At 43.6% G+C, this 22,227-nt stretch overlaps 1 protein-coding gene and 1 long non-coding RNA gene across 2 annotated transcripts in view; both read left to right on the top strand.

Annotated features, from left to right (window-relative positions):
- The first annotated feature begins 1,990 nt into the window (after positions 1-1,990).
- LOC143817970 (uncharacterized) lies at positions 1,991-2,852 on the top strand. The gene is made up of 2 exons (XR_013224232.1): positions 1,991-2,283; positions 2,609-2,852. It is a non-coding gene; the product is annotated as an uncharacterized LOC143817970 (long non-coding RNA).
- A 14,872-nt stretch (positions 2,853-17,724) lies between these two features.
- The window catches only part of LOC143817969 (adenine phosphoribosyltransferase-like), a 41,205-nt gene continuing 36,702 nt past the window's right edge, over positions 17,725-22,227 (top strand). The window contains exon 1 of the mRNA XM_077299427.1: positions 17,725-17,862. Coding sequence (XP_077155542.1) covers positions 17,856-17,862 — 7 coding nt within the window. The 5' untranslated portion in view covers positions 17,725-17,855. The remainder of the gene's footprint in view (positions 17,863-22,227) is intronic.

Genomic DNA, 22,227 nt, shown 5'->3' with positions numbered 1-22,227 from the left:
ATCATTCCCTTCTTTGTGCAGAAAAATACTCTTTATCCAATGTGCAAATTAGGGTTCTCAATGCACCATTTGCATTGTTAGATAGCTCAATGCACTGTTGTGTCCCCTGAGTTTGCATGCAACGCCTCCTCCGTCTCTGTTGATTGACAGGACTGATGTACCCAGAGCTAGATATTTCTGTAGTGAAAACTTTGGGCATGTGCACACTTTTTAGGATGGAGCGAAGTGCTTGCGCACACTGCCCTCTCTCATCTCCTCTACAGCTGCTCAGTACGCAGTGTAGAGAGGGCTGTGTGCACATACGCTCCAACGCTGACACAGCGCACTCTTATGTCTGTTGTGATCGCTTGTAAATCAGTTTAGCGAGAGGCCATAGCATTGCTGGGAGCAGGCGGTGTGCGCAAGTGCTCTGCTCTAGCACTAAAAGGTGCACAAGACCATTTTTCTCTCCATCCGAGAACGGTCTGATTATGCTGATCAGAGTTTGATCAGAGTTGGATCAGTTTTTCTTGGATGAGAGAAAAAAAAAAAGTTTCTCCACCTTCTCCATTCAGTCTGTGAAAATCAGACTGCACTCAGATATTATCCGAGTGCAGCCCGATGTGTTCCACGGACCTATAGACTTGCATTGTCGGCTTTGATCTGACACTCAGATCAAAATCGAACATGTCGCCGATTTTTTCCTTCATGGGTACTAGTGGGTACTAATGCCATCTTTCAAAACCACGGATAGCACTCATGCGATATAATAAACGGCTGTGTGCACCTGCCCAAACAGCGAGCGCACGCACCAGGCTTTATCTTCAGAAGACAGCGCTGGCTCTGGGCAAGACAGTGCTGTTAATCTACATAGAGGGAGGCAGCAAGGCATGCAAAATCAGGGGGGCAGAACAGCGTACAAAGCCACTAGGCCACATCAAGAGTGCACCAACTAACCTAATCTGCACATGAGATAAAAAACATTTTCTACATAATGGGAAGAGGGGAAAAAGCTGCTGTCAATCATCTGTGGTATTGGAATTCAATGTGCCTGACCCTCAAAACACCTGCCAGGGGGAAGACAGCACTCCAGAGGGTGTGCGACTTTAATGTGCCTGGGTGGTCTTCATAGAGAGTGTGAGCTGGGGATGGGAGATGTCACCACACGCAGGATGATTGATTTAATACCGCCTGTACCAAAGAGCGCTCAACTGTCCCCTCCGGGCGTCTGCGTTTCCTCCTGACAAGAACATTACTCCATAGCACCATTTTGTACCAACATAAAATGCTTTATTATGAAGGTCAAACAATGTAGGAAAATCATAACTGAGGCTATTTTTCATGGTGGGTGCAGAATATCTCTAAACTGTTGATCTTGTCTTTCAAGGGATCTTTTAGAATGTTATCATATATGAAAAACAGAGTTTTATTATAGTAGTGTTGAGTAGAGATGAGCAAAATTCGCTTCAAGCAGGTTCCATCAAATCGGCCAGCAGATTAGATTCAGTCCAAATAAATTCAGTCTGAATTGAAAGCACTCTGATTGCCTTTAATAAGCTTTAAGGTCTCTCAATACCCCAAAGCATAATGGACAGAGTGGAAGGAAAAGGTTAAAAATAATAAAACATTCAGGAGCGTTGCCCCCCATTTGACTGTGTGGGGCTCAGTGCTGGAAGAACTGAAGATCGGAGTGGAGGACCAGGATATCTGCGGCTAGGAGTGCATAGGATGAGGAGGTACAATAGGGTTTAATCTTAATACCTTCCCTCCCCTCCGTTTAATATCCCTTAGGGTTTGGCGAAACCTAGGAACTTATCAACATTATCTTAATAACCCCTTCCCAGCCTTTGAGAGTGTCCATCAAAATGGTAGCTGTTTGGCAGAATTTGTGCAAATCAAATCCCGAAAATTTTGGCTTCGCAAGAATCTGAAATTTCAGGAAATTTGTAATTTGCTCATCTCTACTTCTGAGCAGAACAATATATGTGACATCACTGATACACACAGCACAATATTGGCAGTTACTGCAGCCATGACATCACAATACAGAACGCAGGATGTTGGCTCAGGATTCTGAATTGCACCAGTAAAGCTTTACCAAGCAGCCATTTGGTCTCCTCACTAACAGACTGTACAATGCAGGTCCAAGGTGATGTTCCCATTGATGATGCTCCAATGAATCCCCCCAATGTGCAAAAGTATAAAACAAGTTATATCAATGACAACTTTCAGCCATGTTCCCGTGAAGATGAGCTCAGAAAAATCAGGGATTCTCCTTTTAGGTTGAGGAGGAAGGTTTCAATGGTATGTATTGCCTACAAACACTGGTTACTAAAATAAGGTGAAAGTCACTGAGTAGCGTCCACCTACTCTATAGTTAAAGAATAACCGTTGTTTTCATTTTTATTTCATAAATCAATAGAACACATGAAAATAAGCAACTTTGTAACAGAAAACTGTTTCTCTCTCTGCCACAATTGATCATTATCAAAATTCTTAATTGTGAGATAAAATCGCTGATTGGGCGGCGGGGTCATATGTCACAATAACCTCACTTTCTTTTGATGGTAAGAACAGAACTTTTTGGTCCATGTTATTCTTCTGACATAAAGTTTTTTCTTCTCTTTAGAAACCTAGGCTGGAGACCATATTAGAACGTCCTGATGAAGAAGAAAATGAAGATGACACTGGGTCTCCAGAAAATTTGTGGACATCACCATCATGTCCAAAAAAACCTACAGCTGCACCTCTACAAGCTGATGTGGCACAGAGAGATTTCACCCAAGTGGCCAACATGGAGGAAGAGTGAAATCCTGGGGATAAAGCAGTGCCAGAGACTGATATCACTTTAATAAAACTCTTTGGTCTCATGATCCGTGTGAAGATTTATCCTTGAGTAGTTGTTCGGCATTGGAGAGAAGTGCGGATACTGGTTTCTCACAGCTGCTTAGCATATATTTGATAGTTAATATTCCCATAACTGTTCACACCACGCAGTGAATTATGCACTTGTGACGAGCACGCCGCTAGGCTCAGATAGGGACGGGACAGGTCTCATGGATTCTTTGGAACTCTGGGGGAACCATTACTCAGGGTGACCATGTACTGCAGCTTCCTCAGGCACAAGATGGATCCACTTGTTCACACAGATACAATTGATTGAGTCCTCATGAACAGATGAACAGTGTAGTTTAATGTCACAGCACATTCAGTACAATTCAAGTCTCTTAAAGGGAAGGTGCCACCAGTTTTCTTGTAGTTTTTTTTTTTTGTGAAATTAAGCGTAAAATAGTAAATAAAATGTATTAATGCAATGTTTGCAAACATTTCTATATGAAAAATATTATATATTTTCTTACAAGTATATATATTTACCACTAGGGGGAGCATTTTCCGTTTTAGACCTCAAGCAGCTATAGTGAGACTTACCAGCTTTACTGTTAGCTGGAAAATTGGGGCAGTAACTGCTGACATCAGCATTTCTCTCCCCTTTTGGGTGGTCTAGCATCCCTGGGGCAGAATAAAGAGCAGCATCACAGGGCAGCGCCATTTTGTGTGTGACTGCCCTGTAGCATACTATCACCAGCAGTTACTGCATTAGAAGTACAGCTATAGAGTTTACAGAAGAGCAGAACACAGTGGGCTCGGCAGCATGGTGGACTGGAGGAAGAGTGAAGACATGTAGTGTGTATGGAGCAGCATTATCTGAGGGGAGCTGTCTGTGACTCATCCCTCAGTAAGATAAGAAGGAGATCCAGGTCTGCAGTGAATGGCCAGGCATTGTGGAGGGAGGGGAGAGATACATTGTATGGCTGAGAGAGACTGATGGGAGAGCGAGACATGTAGAATGATGAGTGAGACACATATGGAGCATGATGGGAAGAGAGGAAGAGACATGTAGTATTAGTGAGACACATGGAGCGTGATGGGGTGAGAGATACACATGGAACAGCAGGGGTGAGACACATGGAGCGTGATGGGGAGAGAGACATGTAGTATGATGAGTGAGACACATGGAGCGTGATGGGGAGAGAGACATGTAGTATTAGTGAGACATATGGAGTGTGATGGAGAGAGACACATGGAACAGCAGGGGTGAGACACATGGAGCGTGATGGGGAGAGAGACATGTAGTATGATGAGTGAGACACATGGAGCGTGATGGGGAGAGAGACATGTAGTATTAGTGAGACATATGGAGTGTGATGGAGAGAGACACATGGAACAGCAGGGGTGAGACACATGGAGCGTGATGGGGAGAGAGACATGTAGTATGATGAGTGAGACACATGGAGCGTGATGGGGAGAGAGACATGTAGTATTAGTGAGACATATGGAGTGTGATGGAGAGAGACACATGGAACAGCAGGGGTGAGACACATGGAGTGTGATGGGGAGAGAGACATGTAGTATGATGAGTGAGACACATGGAGCGTGATGGGGAGAGAGACATGTAGTATTAGTGAGACATATGGAGTGTGATGGAGAGAGATACACATGGAACAGCAGGGGTGAGACACTTGGATGATTTTGATGCGTTTCTGCAGCGTTTTTGGATGCGCGGAATTGCATCAAATCCGCAGTGTAGTGCACAACCAATGTTAGTCACTGGGAAATTGAGAATTGTTGTGCACATGCTGCAGAAAAATACGCACGGATTTGCAGGGTTTTATTTTCCACAGCATGTCAATTCTTTTTGCAGATCTGCAGCGTTTCTGCACCCATTGACTACCATTGAGTTAGGCAAATCCGCAGCAAAACTGCAGGTGTAAAAATCCGTGGTTTTGCTGCGGAGTTGCGTGCGATAAACGCTGCAGATAGGGAGGAGGAAGCGTGTGCGCGGAGACTGTGAACTGTGAATATGTGCATGTCTGTGCGGGTGTCCGTGTGTATCTGCGTGTATGTCTGTGTGCGGGAACAGGGAGTATACTGCTGGTTTATTTATTTATTTTTTTTCTGGAGATTGAGGGCGTTGCACGGTTAGCTGACTAATAAAGATGAGAAACTGTGTAGTGTTTTATTTCATTAAAATACTTTATTCTTGCTGTGTGTTTATTTAACCCCTTAACAACTATAGGATTAGTAATGGATAGGTGTCTTATTGACGCCTCTCCATTACTAAGCCGGCTTGATGTCACCTTACAATACAAAGGTGATATTAACCCCATCAATATTACCCATATTACACCTCTATAGGGTAGTGGGAAGAGAGAGGCTAAGTGCCGGAATTGGCGCATCATAGAGATGCGCCATTTCAGGGGTGGCTTTGAGCTGGTGTTTGTAGCTGGGGAAGGGGGGGTGCAATATCCATGGCCCCTTCTTAGGCTATTAACATCAGCCCACAGCTGTCTGCATAGCCTTTTCTGGTTATTAATTATAGGGGGACCCCACGTCGTATTTTGGGGGTCCCCCTATTTTAATAGCCAGTAAAGGCTAAATATACAGCTGCAGGCTGATATTCATAGCCTGGGAAGATCCATGGGTATTAACCCCTTCCTAGGCTATAAACATCATATAGTTCTCACAAAATACCGCCATATAAATCACACATAATGGCTCATATAGTTCTCATATGATACCATCATATAGATCACACATACCGCCATAGTGTTCTCATATAATACCGCCATATGCTTCTCACATAATACCGCCATATAGATCACACATAATACCGTTATATAGATCACACACACCATGTACAGTAGATCACACATAAAACCACCATATAATTGTCACATAATAATGCCACATAGATCACATAATCCCACAATATAGTTATCATATAATAGTCATATATTTTTTACATTATTCCACCATACTAATCAAACATAATACTACCATACAGATCACATATAATACCGTCATATAGATCACACATAATGCCGTAATACAGATCACACATAATACTTGTCCGCATCAAGTGTGGTCTATATGACAGTACTATGTAAAAAATATATATAGTGGCATCATGTGTGATCTATATGGCAGTATTATGTAATAAATATATATGGCGGTATAATGTGTGGTCTTTATGGGAGTATTATGTGATAAATAGATATTGCAGCATTATGCGTGATCCATATGGCAGTGTGCTGTTCTATGGGGGGTCACAGAGAGAGATATACGGTGGAGGGAGCACAGAGTATTTCAGGAGAGCATTGTGCTGGTCTATGGGGGGAGTGTGCGCACGCTGACACTCACAACTGTATACTTAGCCTTTACTGGCTATTAGAAAGGGGGACCCCAAACAAAAAAAATTACGTGGAGTCCCCCTATAATAACCAGCAAAGGTTATGCAAACAGCTGCGGGATATTAATAGCCTAGGAAGGGGCCATGGATATTGCCCCCCCAGGCTAAAAACCATCAGCTCTCAGCCGCCCCAGAAATGGCGCATCTATTAGATGCGTCTTTTCTGGCATTTTGCCTGACTCTTCCCACTTGCCCTGTAGCGGTGGCAAGTTGGTTTCATATTTGTGGGGTTGATGTCACCTTTCTATTGTCAGGTGACATCAAACCCACAGCTTAGTAATGGAGAGGTGTATATAAGACACCTATCCATTACTAATCCTATAGTATTGTAAATAAAGACACAGCAAGAATAAAGTCCTTTCTTAATCTTAATTAAACCATACTTACCAAAAGCATAATCCCCGAATCCCTCGTCTCCTGCAACAAAAATAAAATAAACCACAAATATTCCTCACCTGCCCGCCGAGAAGATAATCCATAATGTCCCACGACGATCCTGATCACTTTGAGAGCAGTCACATCAGTGATATGGCTGCTCTCAAAGACAGCCGGCGATAGACTGAGAGGATGAGATCGCCCCCTGCAGTGGATCACTGCGCCACCATGAGTATAATGTTTTTTTTTATTTTGATGTGAATGTGTATGTAATGTAACTTTTTTTTTTTTTAAACTGTGAGCACAGGTAGCGGCAGATGATACTACTCTCCCATCAGACATAGATATATGCAGGTGACCTGACTGCAGGTCACAGTCAGCTGCAGAATCACGCTGACATCTGGCAGCATGATCCCGCAGCGCTGTGACCGACAGTACCAGCGGTAGCATTACAGCAGGTGACAGTGACAGCTGTGGGGGTCACGCTGACATGTCACAGCATGACCCCCGCAGCTCCTGTTATCGCACACACTGAGCTTTGTGTGCAATGGGGAAAGACATGCAGGGGGAGAGGAGTGCATAGGAGGGAGAGCGACCCATGGAGAGTGAGACATGCAGAGGGGAGAGGAGAGAGAGCGATCCATGGGGAGAGAGACATGCAGGGGGAGAGGGAGAGCGACCCATGGGTAGAGAGACATGCAGGGGGAGAGCAGTGCATAGGAGCAAGAGCGACCCATGGGGAGTGAGGCATGCAGGAGGGAGAGCGACCCATGGGGAGAGAGACATGCATGGGGAGAGGAGTGCATAGGAGCGAGAGTGACCCATGGGGAGTGAGACATGCAGGGGGGAGAGGGAGAGCGACCCATGGGGAGAGAGACATGCATAGGAGCGAGAGCGACCCATGGGGAGAGAGACATGCAGGGGGAGAGGAGCAAGAGCGACCCATGCAGGGGGGAGAGGAGCAAGAGCGACCCATAGGGAGAGAGACATGCAGGGGGAGAGGAGTGCCTAGGAGGGAGAGCGTCCCATGGAGAGTGAGACATGCAGGGGGGAGAGGAGGGAGAGCGACCCATGGGGAGTGAGACATGCAGGGGGGAGAGGAGGGAGAGCGACCCATGGGGAGTGAGACATGCAGGGGGGAGAGGAGGGAGAGCGACCCATGGGGAGTGAGACATGCAGGGGGAGAGGAGGGAGAGCGACCCATGGGGAGTGAGACATGCAGGGGGGAGAGGAGGGAGAGCGACCCATAGAAAGAGAGACATGCAGGGCGAGAGGAGGGAGAGCGTCCCATGGGGAGTGAGACATGCAGGGGGGAGAGGAGGGAGAGTGACCCATAGAAAGAGAGAGACATGCAGGGGGAGAGGAGGGAGTGCAACCCATGGGGAGTGAGACATGCAGGGGGGAGAGGAGGGAGAGCGACCCATAGGAAGAGAGACATGCAGGGGGAGAGGAGGGAGAGCGACCCATGGGGAGTGAGACATGCAGGGGCAGAGGAGGGAGAGCGACCCATAGGGAGAGAGACATGCAGGGGGAGAGGAGTGCCTAGGAGGGAGAGCGTCCCATGGAGAGTGAGACATGCAGGGGGGAGAGGAGGGAGAGCGACCCATGGGGAGTGAGACATGCAGGGGGGAGAGGAGGGAGAGCGACCCATGGGGAGTGAGACATGCAGGGGGAGAGGAGGGAGAGCGACCCATGGGGAGTGAGACATGCAGGGGGGAGAGGAGGGAGAGCAACCCATAGAAAGAGAGACATGCAGGGCGAGAGGAGGGAGAGCGTCCCATGGGGAGTGAGACATGCAGGGGGGAGAGGAGGGAGAGTGACCCATAGAAAGAGAGAGACATGCAGGGGGAGAGGAGGGAGTGCAACCCATGGGGAGTGAGACATGCAGGGGGGAGAGGAGGGAGAGCGACCCATAGGAAGAGAGACATGCAGGGGGGAGAGGAGGGAGAGCGACCCATGGGGAGTGAGACATGCAGGGGGAGAGGAGGGAGAGCAGGGGTTGGGGGGTTTTAGCCCAACTCCACCCTGTAATGGAATCCTGTGTCCCAATGGTTTACTTGCCTGAACTTTTGTAAGAGAGAGATCACACACCACTCATCCCTTTGGCTGCTGCAACAGTAAACAAATTTCCCACAATCCCCCTGGGGCTCTGCTAACCACTCCCTGTCTCCTGTGACTGTGTTAACCCCTCTAGTTGCTGGATGCTTTTGAAGCACATCATTTAGCACTACTTCTACATGTCACACACTGGCAACATTGTATTGTGTAATCTTTGAATCAGGAGTCCGAAGTAGAAAATTAGACTTTAGGGTGTAAAAAGTATAGATTTCCTTAGAGGCAAATTTAGCTGTTCCATTGTATTAGCAAACTTTAATTTCTTTTGACATATCAAGCTATTTCCACACGTTGCGTCTTTGCTGCGTCTTTAGGCAAATTAAAAGTTGCTTTCAGCATTTTTTCAGTGATTTTTTTACCCATAGAAAGCAATGTGTAAGAGCATAAAAGCAACAAAAATCGTTGCCATCAGTTTCCGTGGAAGTTTTAGTAAAAAAAACAAGTACATCAGGATGTAAAACCCATTTACTTTTGTGATCATCTCAATTTTATACCATAATGATTGGTCTCCTCATTTGAGAATGGCAATGAGGATTAGTGCAGTTTAATTAAATTAGTGATATGTGTCAACACTGGCCGACCAATGTGTGAGATTGAACAATACATGAGCAACTCAAGGGTTGACCAATGTGTGAAAGTAAACAGTAAATGACCTTTATTCTCCCTGCCAGCATTTCCTATTCAATCATAGAGGTGGCTCAGTGCTCTGAGTATACAGAGCGGCCACTATAACCATATATAGCCTTGGCTGACACTATACATTGAGGCCGGCTGTCAGTCAGGGCCAGGGGCGCAGTTACTGCAGCCAAGTGAACCCAATGTCTGATGTTTTTTACGCACTCATTGACTTGCATGGCCGAGTGCAATCAGAATATTGAATCAAACTAGGCCATACAGTGATTTTATTTCAGGCCCGAGGGAAAAAATCGGACACAGGAACAGCCCCATAGAATTGCACTCATCTTATTATTACAGTTGTGTGCACGAGATCTCAAAATAATACATTAGATCAAGTGTATATATTAGGACATCACATTCACTGTGAGTATTTTGCCACCAATGCACATATGTGAGATGTGTCTGAGGGATGTGAGCATGGATCTCTGTACAAGCAATGGCAGATAATGTTACTCACTATCCTTCCCTCCTATGTTTGACCAGCTGCATGTGGTTGATCTGGGAAGGACGATGCAGTGATGAACTTTATACACTTTTTATTCACAGTACATTGGTGAGATGAGGTAGGATGTCATGGAAGGTGAAGGGATGAAGATGAGGTAGAAAATGGAGGGTGGTTAGTAGAGGTAGCATGAGAATACTGGCTTCAGTCCTGATGTATGTGCTGCAAGATGGTACTGATCACATGAAAGGATGTGAGGAAACAAGATAGGAGGAATTGCAGAGACAGAGAGGTATAGTGGGAAATCACAGTAATAATACATGAACAACATGTTATAACAATGGCCAGTAGATGTCAGCAAAGTGCAACAAATACTGAACCATAAAACATATGATAGATAAATGGAGTAAGCCATATAACATTAGGCAAATGTCCCTGAGGGCAATGTAAGTTCTCTGGCTTACATGACTGTGACGTATCAGGACAATATGATGCGGCCTGAGGGTTAAGTTGCGGTTTAGTCTCTAGATGGCCTGCTGGCAGTGGCCTAAATTGTGGGTTAGTGCAGGGAGTTAACTTGTCAGTAGTGGGTGGTGACATTCCTTGTCTTGAGGGTGCAACAATGTGGTAGATTGGAGGTGGCGCTGGTACAGATGTTAAATGTCTTAGCACATGGTCATTAGGGCGATCAGCTGGGTCTTCCACTTTTCTTGCAATGAGGCAGTCCATATCAGCATCCTGACCTAGTATAAAAACTTGATTCCAGCTCACCTAGCAGCTCTATGCTCATCCACCTGGGGCTCAGACACAGGCCTAGCCCTGACCTCACACCAAGGAAAATAGAAAAAATTGGAGTCCGGATCAACAGGACTGGATTTTCCTTTTCTTTTTCAAAAGAATATATAGTGCATATAAAAGAAAAATTTACATGGTCGACATGACCCGGTCGACGCGTTTTGACTGCACTAAGCAGTCTTACTCATGACTCATGAACTGCTTAGAGCAGTCGAAATGCGTCGACTGGGTCATGTAACTTTTTCTTTTGTATGCACTATATTTTCTTTTGAAAAATAAAAAGAAAAGGAAAATCCAGTCCTGTTGAGACGGACTCCAATTTTTTTTTATTATCCTGACCTAGTGCTTGTCCAAGGACTTTAAGTTTAGTGAAGGGTGCTGCTTCTTCCCTTTCTGCTTGGAGTATTTTTAATAGGGCCTCCATCTCTGCTTCCTGCCTTTTTAATTGGGCTTCCATCTCATTTCTTTGGGCTTCTACTTCTGCCTCTTGCCTTTTCCTTTGGATTTCTATCTCGGCTTCCTTCCTAGCTAAAGAGCTTCTAACTCTAGCTTCCTCTGCAGTCGCATGGATTTCCAGTAGCTTGTCAGACAATGTTGACTTCCTAGAGTGAGATGATCTGGAAGATTGCGATGTGATTTTTGTCGATGTCGTACGATGTGACTTAACCTCTTGGAGGTGTGTGATGCGGAGTTCTAACTTATCCTGGGCATTTTGCACTAGTGCGGTCTTTTCCTTGAGTAAACTCTCCTTTTCAGCTAGTTGCATCATCCATCTCAGAGTTGCCCAGGAATGTGATGTACTTTGCAGACAGTCTATGGTAGCTATCATAGGCGGAAGTTAAACAATTCAATGCGGCTGTTAAATCTGCTGTGTCTCTGTTAGAGCATGGAATGGTTGCTAAATAGTGATCATCTCTGCCCCATAAGTCATCTAGTTTGTCAAGAAACTCATCTCTAGTTGTCTCAAAGTTCTCTCTGACCTTTGGTGTCATCTTGGTTACATGTTTAGGACGTACGCCATGTTCTGCAGTAAGCATGGACTCTGCTGCCGATGCATCTGTGGTGTCAGGAACATGATGCTCTTGCCTCACAAACAGGGCCGGACTGGGACTAAAATTCAGCCCTGGCATTTGAAGTTACACAGGCCCACTTGTCACATGGTGACTGTATAATATGTTTGTACACTTGTAGTCAGGGCCGGTTTTAGGCAAAGTGGGGCCCTAGGCAAAGTTTAAAATGGGGCCCCAAATGCTAACATATTGCACATCACACAAAAGCATTTCGGTTGTATTTACATGCGCGGAGTTCAGGCCGCTAAATGAGTTTGATCGACAATACTGAAGTTGTTCAACGCTTGTTTCCACCGTCTGAGAAAGAATGATGGGACAGAACGATAACTAACACTGGTCAACAGCATTTTTGGTGCCAAAGATATTTCATCGAATTTAGGGTATTTTTGGGGTGCTGATTCTGAATATGTCATCAGTTTTGCCAGATTGGCTCAAGTTTTTGAGATTTTTGGTATCTTATTTATAGCACTTGTTGGTAAATGCGACGCATCATCTCATTAATTTCTTTGGATTAGTACTTGAACTGAGCAGTTCTCAATATAGTTTTGTGTTAATTAGTGTTCTAAAAGTTTGTTCATAGCTTGATTTTTGCACTAACTTTATGTTGTTGTCTGTTTTCCAGTGAAAAGCATGAACTCATCAAGAAGAAGTTGTCTTAACGATCCAGATTCATTCTGTTACATTTGTGGTGAATACACACTGCCAAAACATAGAAGAAACATAACAGACTTCGTAAAAAAAGTGTATTTTGCCTATTTTGGGGTTATGCTTGGGGACCAAGACAAGTTTTGGGCACCACACATAGTGTGCAAAGCATGTATCAAATTATTACGAAAGTGGAGCAAAGGACAAAGAAAAAGCTTCAAATTTGGTGTTCCAATGGTGTGGAGAGAGCCAAAAAATCATCATGATGACTGTTATTTATGGTAAACACAGGTACAGGCACATCTTCACAATGAGGGACAGGCCTTCTTGCAGATTCCATGTTACTCCCATTTTCGTTTCTTATGCTTATTGAATCCTTGCACTTGCACTGCACAGAAATAACAGTCATCATGATGATTTTTTGGCTCTCTCCACACCATTGGAACACCAAATTTGAAGCTTTTTCTTTGTCCTTTGCTCCATTTTCGTAATAATTCGATACATGCTTTGCACACTATGTGTGGTGCCCAAAACTTCTCTTGGTCCCCAAGCATAACCCCAAAATAGGCAAAATACACTTTTTTTATGAAGTCTGTTATGTTTCTTCTATGTTTTGGCAGTGTGTATTCACCACAAATGTAACAGAATGAGTCTGGATCGTTAAGACAACTTCTTCTTGATGAGTTCATGCTTTTCACTGGAAAACAGACAACAACATAAAGTTAGTGCAAAAATCAAGCTATGAACAAACTTTTAGAACACTAATTAACACAAAACTATATTGAGAACTGCTCAGTTCAAGTACTAATCCAAAGAAATTAATGAGATGATGCGTCGCATTTACCAACAAGTGCTATAAATAAGATACCAAAAATGTCAAAAACTTGAGCCAATCTGGCAAAACTGATAGCATATTCAGAATCAGCACCCCAAAAATACCCCAAATTCATTAAAATATTTTGGACACCAGAAAAAAAATTTTTTTTTGTTGACCTGTGTAATAGATCACTAACAGATCACCATACAGTATCATGTTATCAGCAGCACATCTACAGTTTACAGCGGCGATGTGCTGCTGAGAACAAGGATTTTTGTTCCGGCAAAAACAATCTGAATATGCAGCATTTTACTTGTTTAGTAAAATACACCCCATAGTCCTCCATATATTATAATGTGCACCACAGTCCTCCATATAGTATAATACACTCCCTATAGTCCTCTGTATATTAAAATACACTGCTCAGTCCTCCACATAGTATAATACACTCCTCATAGTCCTCCATATAGCATAATACACTCCTCATAGTGCTCCATATAGTATAATGCACCGCCATAGTCATCCATGTAGTACAATTCACTTCCCATAGTATAATGCACCCCATAGTTCTTCATATAGTATAACGTATTCCCTATAGTCGTCGATACAGTATAATGCAGCCCACATACAGTATAATGCAGCCACCACCCTACAGAGTGTAATGCAGCCACCCCAGAGTATAATGCAGCCACCTCAGAGTATAATGCAGCCACCCCAGAGTATAATGTAACCCCCCATAGAATATAATGCAGCCCCCCTCATAGTTTAATGCAGCCCCCTCATAGAGTATGATGCAATCACCCCTCATAGAATATAAATATAATACAGCCCCCCATAGAATATAATGTAGCCCAAAATAGAATAGAATACAGCCCACCTCCCCATAAAATATAATGCAGCCCCATCAAAGAGTATGATGCAATCATCCCTCATAAAATCTAATACAGCCCCCCATAGAATATAATACAGCCCACCTCCCCATAATATATAATGTAGCCCCCATAGAATATAATGCAGCCCCCCATAGTATATAAGACAGCCTCCCCCATAGAATATAATATACCCCCATAGTATATAACACAGCCTCCCCATAGAATATAATATACCCCCACAATAGTATATAACACAGCCACATAGTATATAACACGGCCTCCCCTATAGAATATAATATACCCCCATAGTATATATCAAAGCCCGCATAGTATATAGCACAACCCGCATAGTATATAGCACAGCCTGCATAATATAGCACAGCCCATGTAGTAGTATACAGCACAGCCCGCGTAGTAGTATACAGCACAGCCCACGCAGTAGTATATACAGCACAGCCCACACAGTAGTATATACAGCACAGCCCACACAGTAGTATATACAGCACAGCCCACATAGTAGTATATACAGCACAGCCCACATAGTAGTATATACAGCACAGCCCACACAGTAGTATATACAACACAGCCCACACAGTAGTATATACAGCACAGCCCACACAGTAGTATACAGCACAGCCCACAGTATACAGCACAGCCCACACAGTAGTATATACAGCACAGCCCACACAGTAGTATATACAGCACAGCCCACATAGTAGTATATACAGCACAGCCCACACAGTAGTATATACAGCACAGCCCACACAGTAGTATATACAGCACAGCCCACACAGTAGTATACAGCACAGCCCACAGTATACAGCACAGCCCACACAGTAGTATATACAGCACAGCCCACACAGTAGTATATACAGCACAGCCCACACAGTAGTATATAGCACAGCCCACACAGTAGTATATACAGCATAGCCCACACAGTAGTATATACAGCACAGCCCACACAGTAGTATATACAGCACAGCCCACACAGTAGTATATACCGCACAGCCTACACAGTAGTATATACAGCACAGCCCACACAGTAGTGTACAGCACAGCCCACTCAGTAGTATATACAGCACAGCCCACACAGTAGTATATACAGCACAGCCCACACAGTAGTATATACAGCACAGCCCACACAGTAGTATATACAGCACAGCCCACACAACTGTAACTGAGGCATTGACAGACTAGCACAGCCCACATCTCATCTCTCCTCCCCCCCGATAATGGCCCCACAGTCCAGTAAAAAAAAACACTCCTCACCTCTTCCCTTGCCCACTCTGCTCCCTGCTCCTGTCTCAGCAGCTGCAGTCTGCCCGGGACACAGCAGGTGCGCGATGATATGACATCATCGCGCATCCGCAGTGTCAGAGGCAGAGCGGGAATGATGGGAGAGGGAGCATCAGCAGACGCTCTCTCCTTCATCATTGCATTGAACTGTACCGGCGACATAGACGCCGGTATAGTTGAATGCGGCAGCGGCGGCGGCACTGGCGGGGGGAGGGGGGTAAGAGTGCAGCGGCCCACTACTGGCACCGGCCCTTCTGGCATTTGACAGATCTGCCCGATGGCCAGTCCGGCCCTGCTCACAAAGTGATTCACACAACTTTTCGTGTGCATGCCTTAGCTAAGATGGTGGATGGTCATAGACTTGCTAGCAAACAATGCATACGCACACTGATACTGTAGGCTTAGGTTTCTATTCTGCCACCGATGCACATATCTGAGATGTGTCTGAGGGATGTGAGCATGAATCTGTGTACAAGCAATAGCAGCAAATGTTACTCGCTATCCTTCCCTCCTATGCTTGACCAGCTTCATGTGGTTTATCCAGGAAGGACGATGCAGTGATGACCTTTATCGGCTTTTATTCACAGTACATTGGTGAGATGAGGTAATATGAAGGGATAGTGGAGGGTAGAGGTAACAGCAGAATCCTTTCTTCAGTCCTGGGGCATGTGCTTCAAGATGGCACTGACTAGAGATGGTTCATTCGTGAACGATCTGGTACAAGGAGCGGGCTCTCTGCTGTGAACGATGGGATCTGGCAGCCCATTGAGAGCCACTGAATTCTCTGAATGGCTCTTACTGGGTGTAAAATTCCAGTGTTCTGTGGATGTAACTCCTCCCACCTGATTCAAACTCCACCCATTCATTAATTTAATTGGCTACCTGCAATTGGGCGGGGTTTCGGCCGTGGGTGGGTGGAGTTTCGGCCACGTTCCCATTTTTTTAAGTATGTGTTCACATATTGTGAACACATATTTAATAGTGATCCATTTAGCATTCAAAAGAGCCGGCTCTTCTTGGTGAGCTGAGCCGAATCACCAAAAAGAGCCGGACTGCCCATCACTAGCACTGACCAGCAGAAAGGATGTGAAGAAACAAGCCAGGAGGAGTTGCAGAGAGATGTATTATGGGAAATCACAGTAATAATACATGAACATGTTATAACAATGTCCAGTAGATAGCAGCAAAATACAGCCAATAATGAACCATAACACATATATGATAGATAAATAAAGTAAGCCATAGGACAGTAAATGTCCCTGAAATGGCTGAAAGCTTTTGCAGATGATTAGCTGAACAGCACAGTGATGCATACTGTGAAATTGTATTGTCATTGTCACTGCAGCTCTGGATGTGAATTAAGTGAAATTCATGACGTAGTAGTAGAATAGTAACTGCTGCTCTGGATGTGACTGGAGTATGACACATGAGGCAATAGCAGAATAGTGACTGCAGCTCTGGATGTGACTGGAGTATAAGACCTGATGTAACAGCAGAATAGTGACTGCAGCTCTGGATGTGACTGGAGTATAGGACCTGATGTAACAGCAGAATAGTGACTGCAGCTCTGGATGTGACTGGAGTATAAGACATGATGTAACAGCAGAATAGTGACTGCAGCTCTGGATATGACTGGAGTATAGGACCTGATGTAACAGCAGAATAGTGACTGCAGCTCTGGATGTGACTGGAGTATAAGACATGATGTAACAGCAGAATAGTGACTGCAGCTCTGGATGTGACTGGAGTATAGGACCTGATGTAACAGCAGAATTGTGACTGCAGCTCTGGACCTGCCTGGAGTATAAGAATCAGGCCTTCTGAAGATTACCATCATGTGACATGTCATGTAAGCCCTGGCCTAATATGTGCTCCAAAAAGTGACACTGAAAACTAGAACTGCTGTAAGAAAAACAAAGCAAAACGCCCTGATATAGCCATAGTGATGGAAAAGTTAAAACAATACTGAATGTGATGATGAAAATATAAAGATATAAAACCTTGATGCTTAGGCAATGTTACACAATGCGATCCTACTGCACACTTTGCTGCAATTTTTCAATCTCCCTGTAAAACAACGGCAATTTTACAGCGTTTTCAGAACGTTATTGCAAAAAAAAAAGAAAAAATAACAGTGCAATTGCACTGTGTGAACATGCCCTTAAGGCCCGAGCAGGCCTGATCGTTAAGGGTTGATGTACTGCTTGCTGATTATGGCACTTTTTATAGCACCGCTATGGACAGCTGTATACAAGGTATTCTGTACAGTTTTACTGCTTTTCTTATTATTTTTTTAGCCCTTTTTAAAGATCGCCTTCTCTCTCTTCCTCCACATTCCTTTGGTCTGTCCAAAGACCACTCAGTAGGAGTTCATTTACCCGCCCGTCACACAGCTATCAACAGACCTACTGTTTCCCCTTATAGCAGTGGATGAATTTAGCTTGCACTTGGGTTACATAACTGGGCAAGGAACAAGCATAACAACCAGGGAGCAAAGTTTGTGCCTAACCAAACTTTTAAAATGTCAGGTAAGATGTGTCTGTGTGTCTGTGCGGGAAATGTGTGCACTGCAGGGGACTCATGCCACCAGTGGCATCGACAGGGCTGAAATAAGGGGGGAGTTCTAATGTGTGCACTGCAGAGCTGCACCCCACTGCCACACTCCCCCATCCCCCACCATGTGGGCATATGATCTCCAGGTGCAAAGTTCAGAGTCAGCAAGGAAAACCCTGCCTGAGATGTCCACCTTCTGTATTGGCAATATCCCTGGAATTTCTGTAATCTATGAGTCCTAATGGGGACAGGGACCCGATGTGAGAGATTACATTAGTATGCAGCGCTATGGAATATGCTGGCGCTATGTTCAATGAATGCTGCAATTGTACGGGACATGGCAGCTATGTAGCTCTGTGATTACTGGTAATAATCTGGATAAATGACTGATAAGCTGCAGGAATCTTCTTATGGCCGCCACAAGCTGTAACAGCAACCAGTTGTCACTTGCTGACATAGTGTCCATAGTGGCAGACCACCCACTGTTGGCCTGCTTCACACCATGTTTTTTATATAAGTTTTAACAGCTTCTCTTTTTTTATATATAGAAAACACAAAATTGATCTGATCTAAGTATATAAGTATATTCGTCTGCATCCACTTTTTTTTAAACAGATCAAGACATAAGGAGGAGTTTCAGGAGATGTGACATGTATTCTGGCCAAAAAAATGGAAAGAAAAGACAGATGAAAAAAGAGTAGGCAAAGATATGACAAACTTGCATCCATCTCCCATAGAATTCAATGTTCAAAAAAACTAATCTGATTTTCAACCATTTCATCCTGTTAAAAACAAACAAACAATTGAAACAGATTTGTTCACAAACATATGTCATACTGAGACTGAATTCAAGTTTTTTCTTGTTGTATTCTATGTAAATACCGGCACTGGAATTGCACATATTGCAGCAGACTTACTTATTATATTGGGTCAGATCTTTTTGGCAAATTTAGGCCAAGTTCATTAAGACTGTCATTTACATTAACTTTAAGGCTAAGTTCACACTGGGTGTTTTTGCTGCATTTTTAATGCTAATTTTCAGCTGCTTTTTACAGTACCAGCAAAGCCTATGAGATTTCAGAAAGCTCATGCACACACATTGGGTTTTTTGTCATCAATATTTTGTGCTTTGCTTGTTTTTTTGGACATAGAACATGTCACTTCTTTCAGTGTTTTTTCAGCGTTTTTCACACATTGACTTGAATGAATGGTGAAAAAAGCTACAAAAAGACAGCTATAATTTTTGCAGCGTTTTGGCTGCAGAAAAGTCAAGGACATCAGAACCTCACAGACAGCCCTGCTACATTTAGATGGCAGGTTGCATGGTTGCAGCATGCATGGCTCGTGGTGACGTCAGACAGGTTATAGGAGTTCACAGCGAGACACTGAGCAGCGATAGCAGATGCTGCTCAGTGTCTCTGCTGGATGACAGGCTGTATGGTAGCATCATGCAACCATGCAGCCAGCCATCTAGATGTAGCAAAGCTAGACCCATTGTGGGACAAATGGATTATCATCTTCTCAGCGGACAGGGGAGGAATTTTGTTGTTTGTTATTTTAATTCTCTTGCAGTGGACAATGGCCTCACTGGAAAGGGCGATGCAGTAAGTATGGTTTAATTAAGATTTATTAAAGGAGTCTGTGTCATTCTTTCAATGAAAGTACTTTTTTTCTGGTTGTCTGTGTTTTTATACAATATAACTATTGAGTTAGTAATGTGGGTGTCTTATAGACCCTGCTCCATTGCTAACCTCTGAGCTTGATGTCACCTGATAATACAAAGGTGACATCAACCCCCCAACTATCACTTCATTATAGGGCGAGAGGGAAGAGCAAGGCTAAGTGCCAGAATTGGCACATTTTAGCGATGCGCCTTTTCTGGGGCAACTGAGAGCTGATGTTTTTAGTCTGGGAGGGGGCCAGTATCCAGGGCCCATTCCTAGGCTATTAATATCAGCCCGCAGCTGTCTGCATAGCCTTTGCTGGTTACTAATTATAGGAGACCCTACATCATTTTTTTGGGGGGGGTCCCCCATTTTAATATTCAGTAAAGGCTGAGTATACAGCTGTGAGCTGATATTAATAGCCTGGAAAGCTCCATGGGTATTAACCCTTCCCAGGCTATAAACATCAGCCCCCAGCAGTCGGCTTTCCCTCTGTTGGTTAAGAAAATTATGCGGGAGCCCACGCCATTTCTTTCTGAAAAATAATCTTTTAATAAATACATGTATAGTAAGCTGCACACACTGTACTAATTGTATATGTCTTCTTTATATCTATCTATCCTATGTGTATATACTGTATGTATTCTATCAATTATGTCCTGTTGGGTCACGCTGTTATTTTACTGTATGCGGCTGCTGAATTGCCAGCTTTTCAAAGGACATCAGTGTGTAAAAATTAGACAGCACTCGCATGGTCCGAGTGCTGTTCGATTTTTTTCCGGTCCGATCGTGATCCACAGGTATGGTTCTACAGGAAGTAGTTTTTTTTTCCTCTGGGGGCACTAAACTTTTTTAGCATGCATGAAAAGACACAAGTTATCCCAAAAAACGCACCAAAATCGCAACCAAAAACGCACCAAACATGCATTCTTTCCTGCAAAGAAATCAGGTTTTGCTTCAGAAAAAAAACGCATCAAAATGCCCAGTGTGAACTTAGCCTAATAAAGGGAGCGCTGGAATAAAATGTATCAAACTCATTAAGAAATATGCACCTAAAACTTAAAGGTGATAAAAAAGCGAGATTAAAAAGCACTCCAAAAATCGCAAAACTCTCCAAAAAATAAATGATAACTTGCCCCCTAAGTTGACATTGTAATACAGGTGCAACTCACAAAATTAGTATATCATCAAAAAGTTAATTTATTTCAGTTCTTCAATACAAATATATATATATATATATATATATATATATATATATATATATATATATATATATTAGATAGTCATTACAAACAGAGTGATCTACAGTATTTCAAGTGATTATTTCTGTTAATGTTGATGATTATGGCTTACAGCCAATGAAAACCCAGAAGTCATTATCTCAGTAAATTAGAATACTTTATAACACCAGCTTGAAAAATTATTTTAAAATTCAAAATGTTGGTCTACTGAAATGTATGATCAGTAAATGCACTCAATACTTGGCCGGGGCTCCTTTTGCATCAATTACTGCATTAATGCGACGTGGCATGGAGGCGAACAGTCGCTTGTCTGCATTGTTGGGTCTGGTATCTCTCATCTTCCGCTTGACAATACCCCATAGATTCTCTATGGGGTTAAGGTCAGGCAAGTTTGCTGACAAATCAAGCACAGTGATAATGTTGTTTTTAAACCAGGAATTGGTACTTTTGGCAGTGTGAAAAGGTGCCAAGTCCTGCTGGAGAATGAAATTTCCATCTCCAAAAAGCTTGTCGGCAGAGGGAGGCATGAAGTTCTCTAAAATTTCCTGGTAAACGTCTGCTCTGACTTCGGTCTTGATAAAACATAGTGGATCTACACCAGCAGTTGACATGGCTCCCGAAACCATCATTGATTTTGGATATTTCGCACTAGATCTTGGAAATTAAGGTCCCAGAGTCTGAAGGAAGAGTGGAGAGGCACACAATCCAAGCTGCTTGAGGTCTACTGTGAAGTTTCCACAATCAGTGATGGTTTGGGGAGCCATGTCATCTGCTGGTGTAGGTTCACTGTATTTTATCAAGACCAAAGTCAGAGCAGCCGTCTACCAGGAAATTTTAGAGCACTTCATGCTTCCCTCTGCCAATAAGCTTTTTGGAGATGGAAATTTAATTCTCCTGTAGGACTTAGCACCTGTCCACACTGCCAAAAGTACCAATACCTGGTGTAAAAACAATAGTATCACTGTGCTTGATTGGCAAGCAAACTCGTCTGACCTTGGCCCCATAGAGAATCTATTGGGGTGCATTGATGCAGTAATTGATGTAAAAGGAGCCCCGACCAAGTATTGAGTGCATTTACTGAACATACATTTCAGTAGGCCAACATTTTGGATGTTAAAATCATGGTGTTATAAAGTATTCCAATTTACTAAGATAATGACTTTTGAGTTTTCATTGGCTGTAAGCCTGAGGTGTCAAACTGCATTCCTCGAGGGCCGCCAACAGGTAATGTTTTCAGGATTTCCTTGTATTGATAATTTAATCACCTGCACAGAATGATTCCAGCACCTTGTGGAATGCTAAGGAAATCCTGAAAACATGACCTGTTGGCGGCCCTCGAGGAATGCAGTTTGACACCTCTGCTGTAAGCCATAATCATCAACATTAACAGAAATAAACACATGAAATAGATCACTCTGTTTGTAATGACTAGGGT

The sequence above is a fragment of the Ranitomeya variabilis genome, chromosome 3, assembly GCF_051348905.1.
Source record: "Ranitomeya variabilis isolate aRanVar5 chromosome 3, aRanVar5.hap1, whole genome shotgun sequence".
Classification (NCBI taxonomy): domain Eukaryota; kingdom Metazoa; phylum Chordata; class Amphibia; order Anura; family Dendrobatidae; genus Ranitomeya; species Ranitomeya variabilis.
Note: the sequence above shows the minus strand (reverse complement) of the source record. Positions and strands in the feature narration are given on the sequence as shown.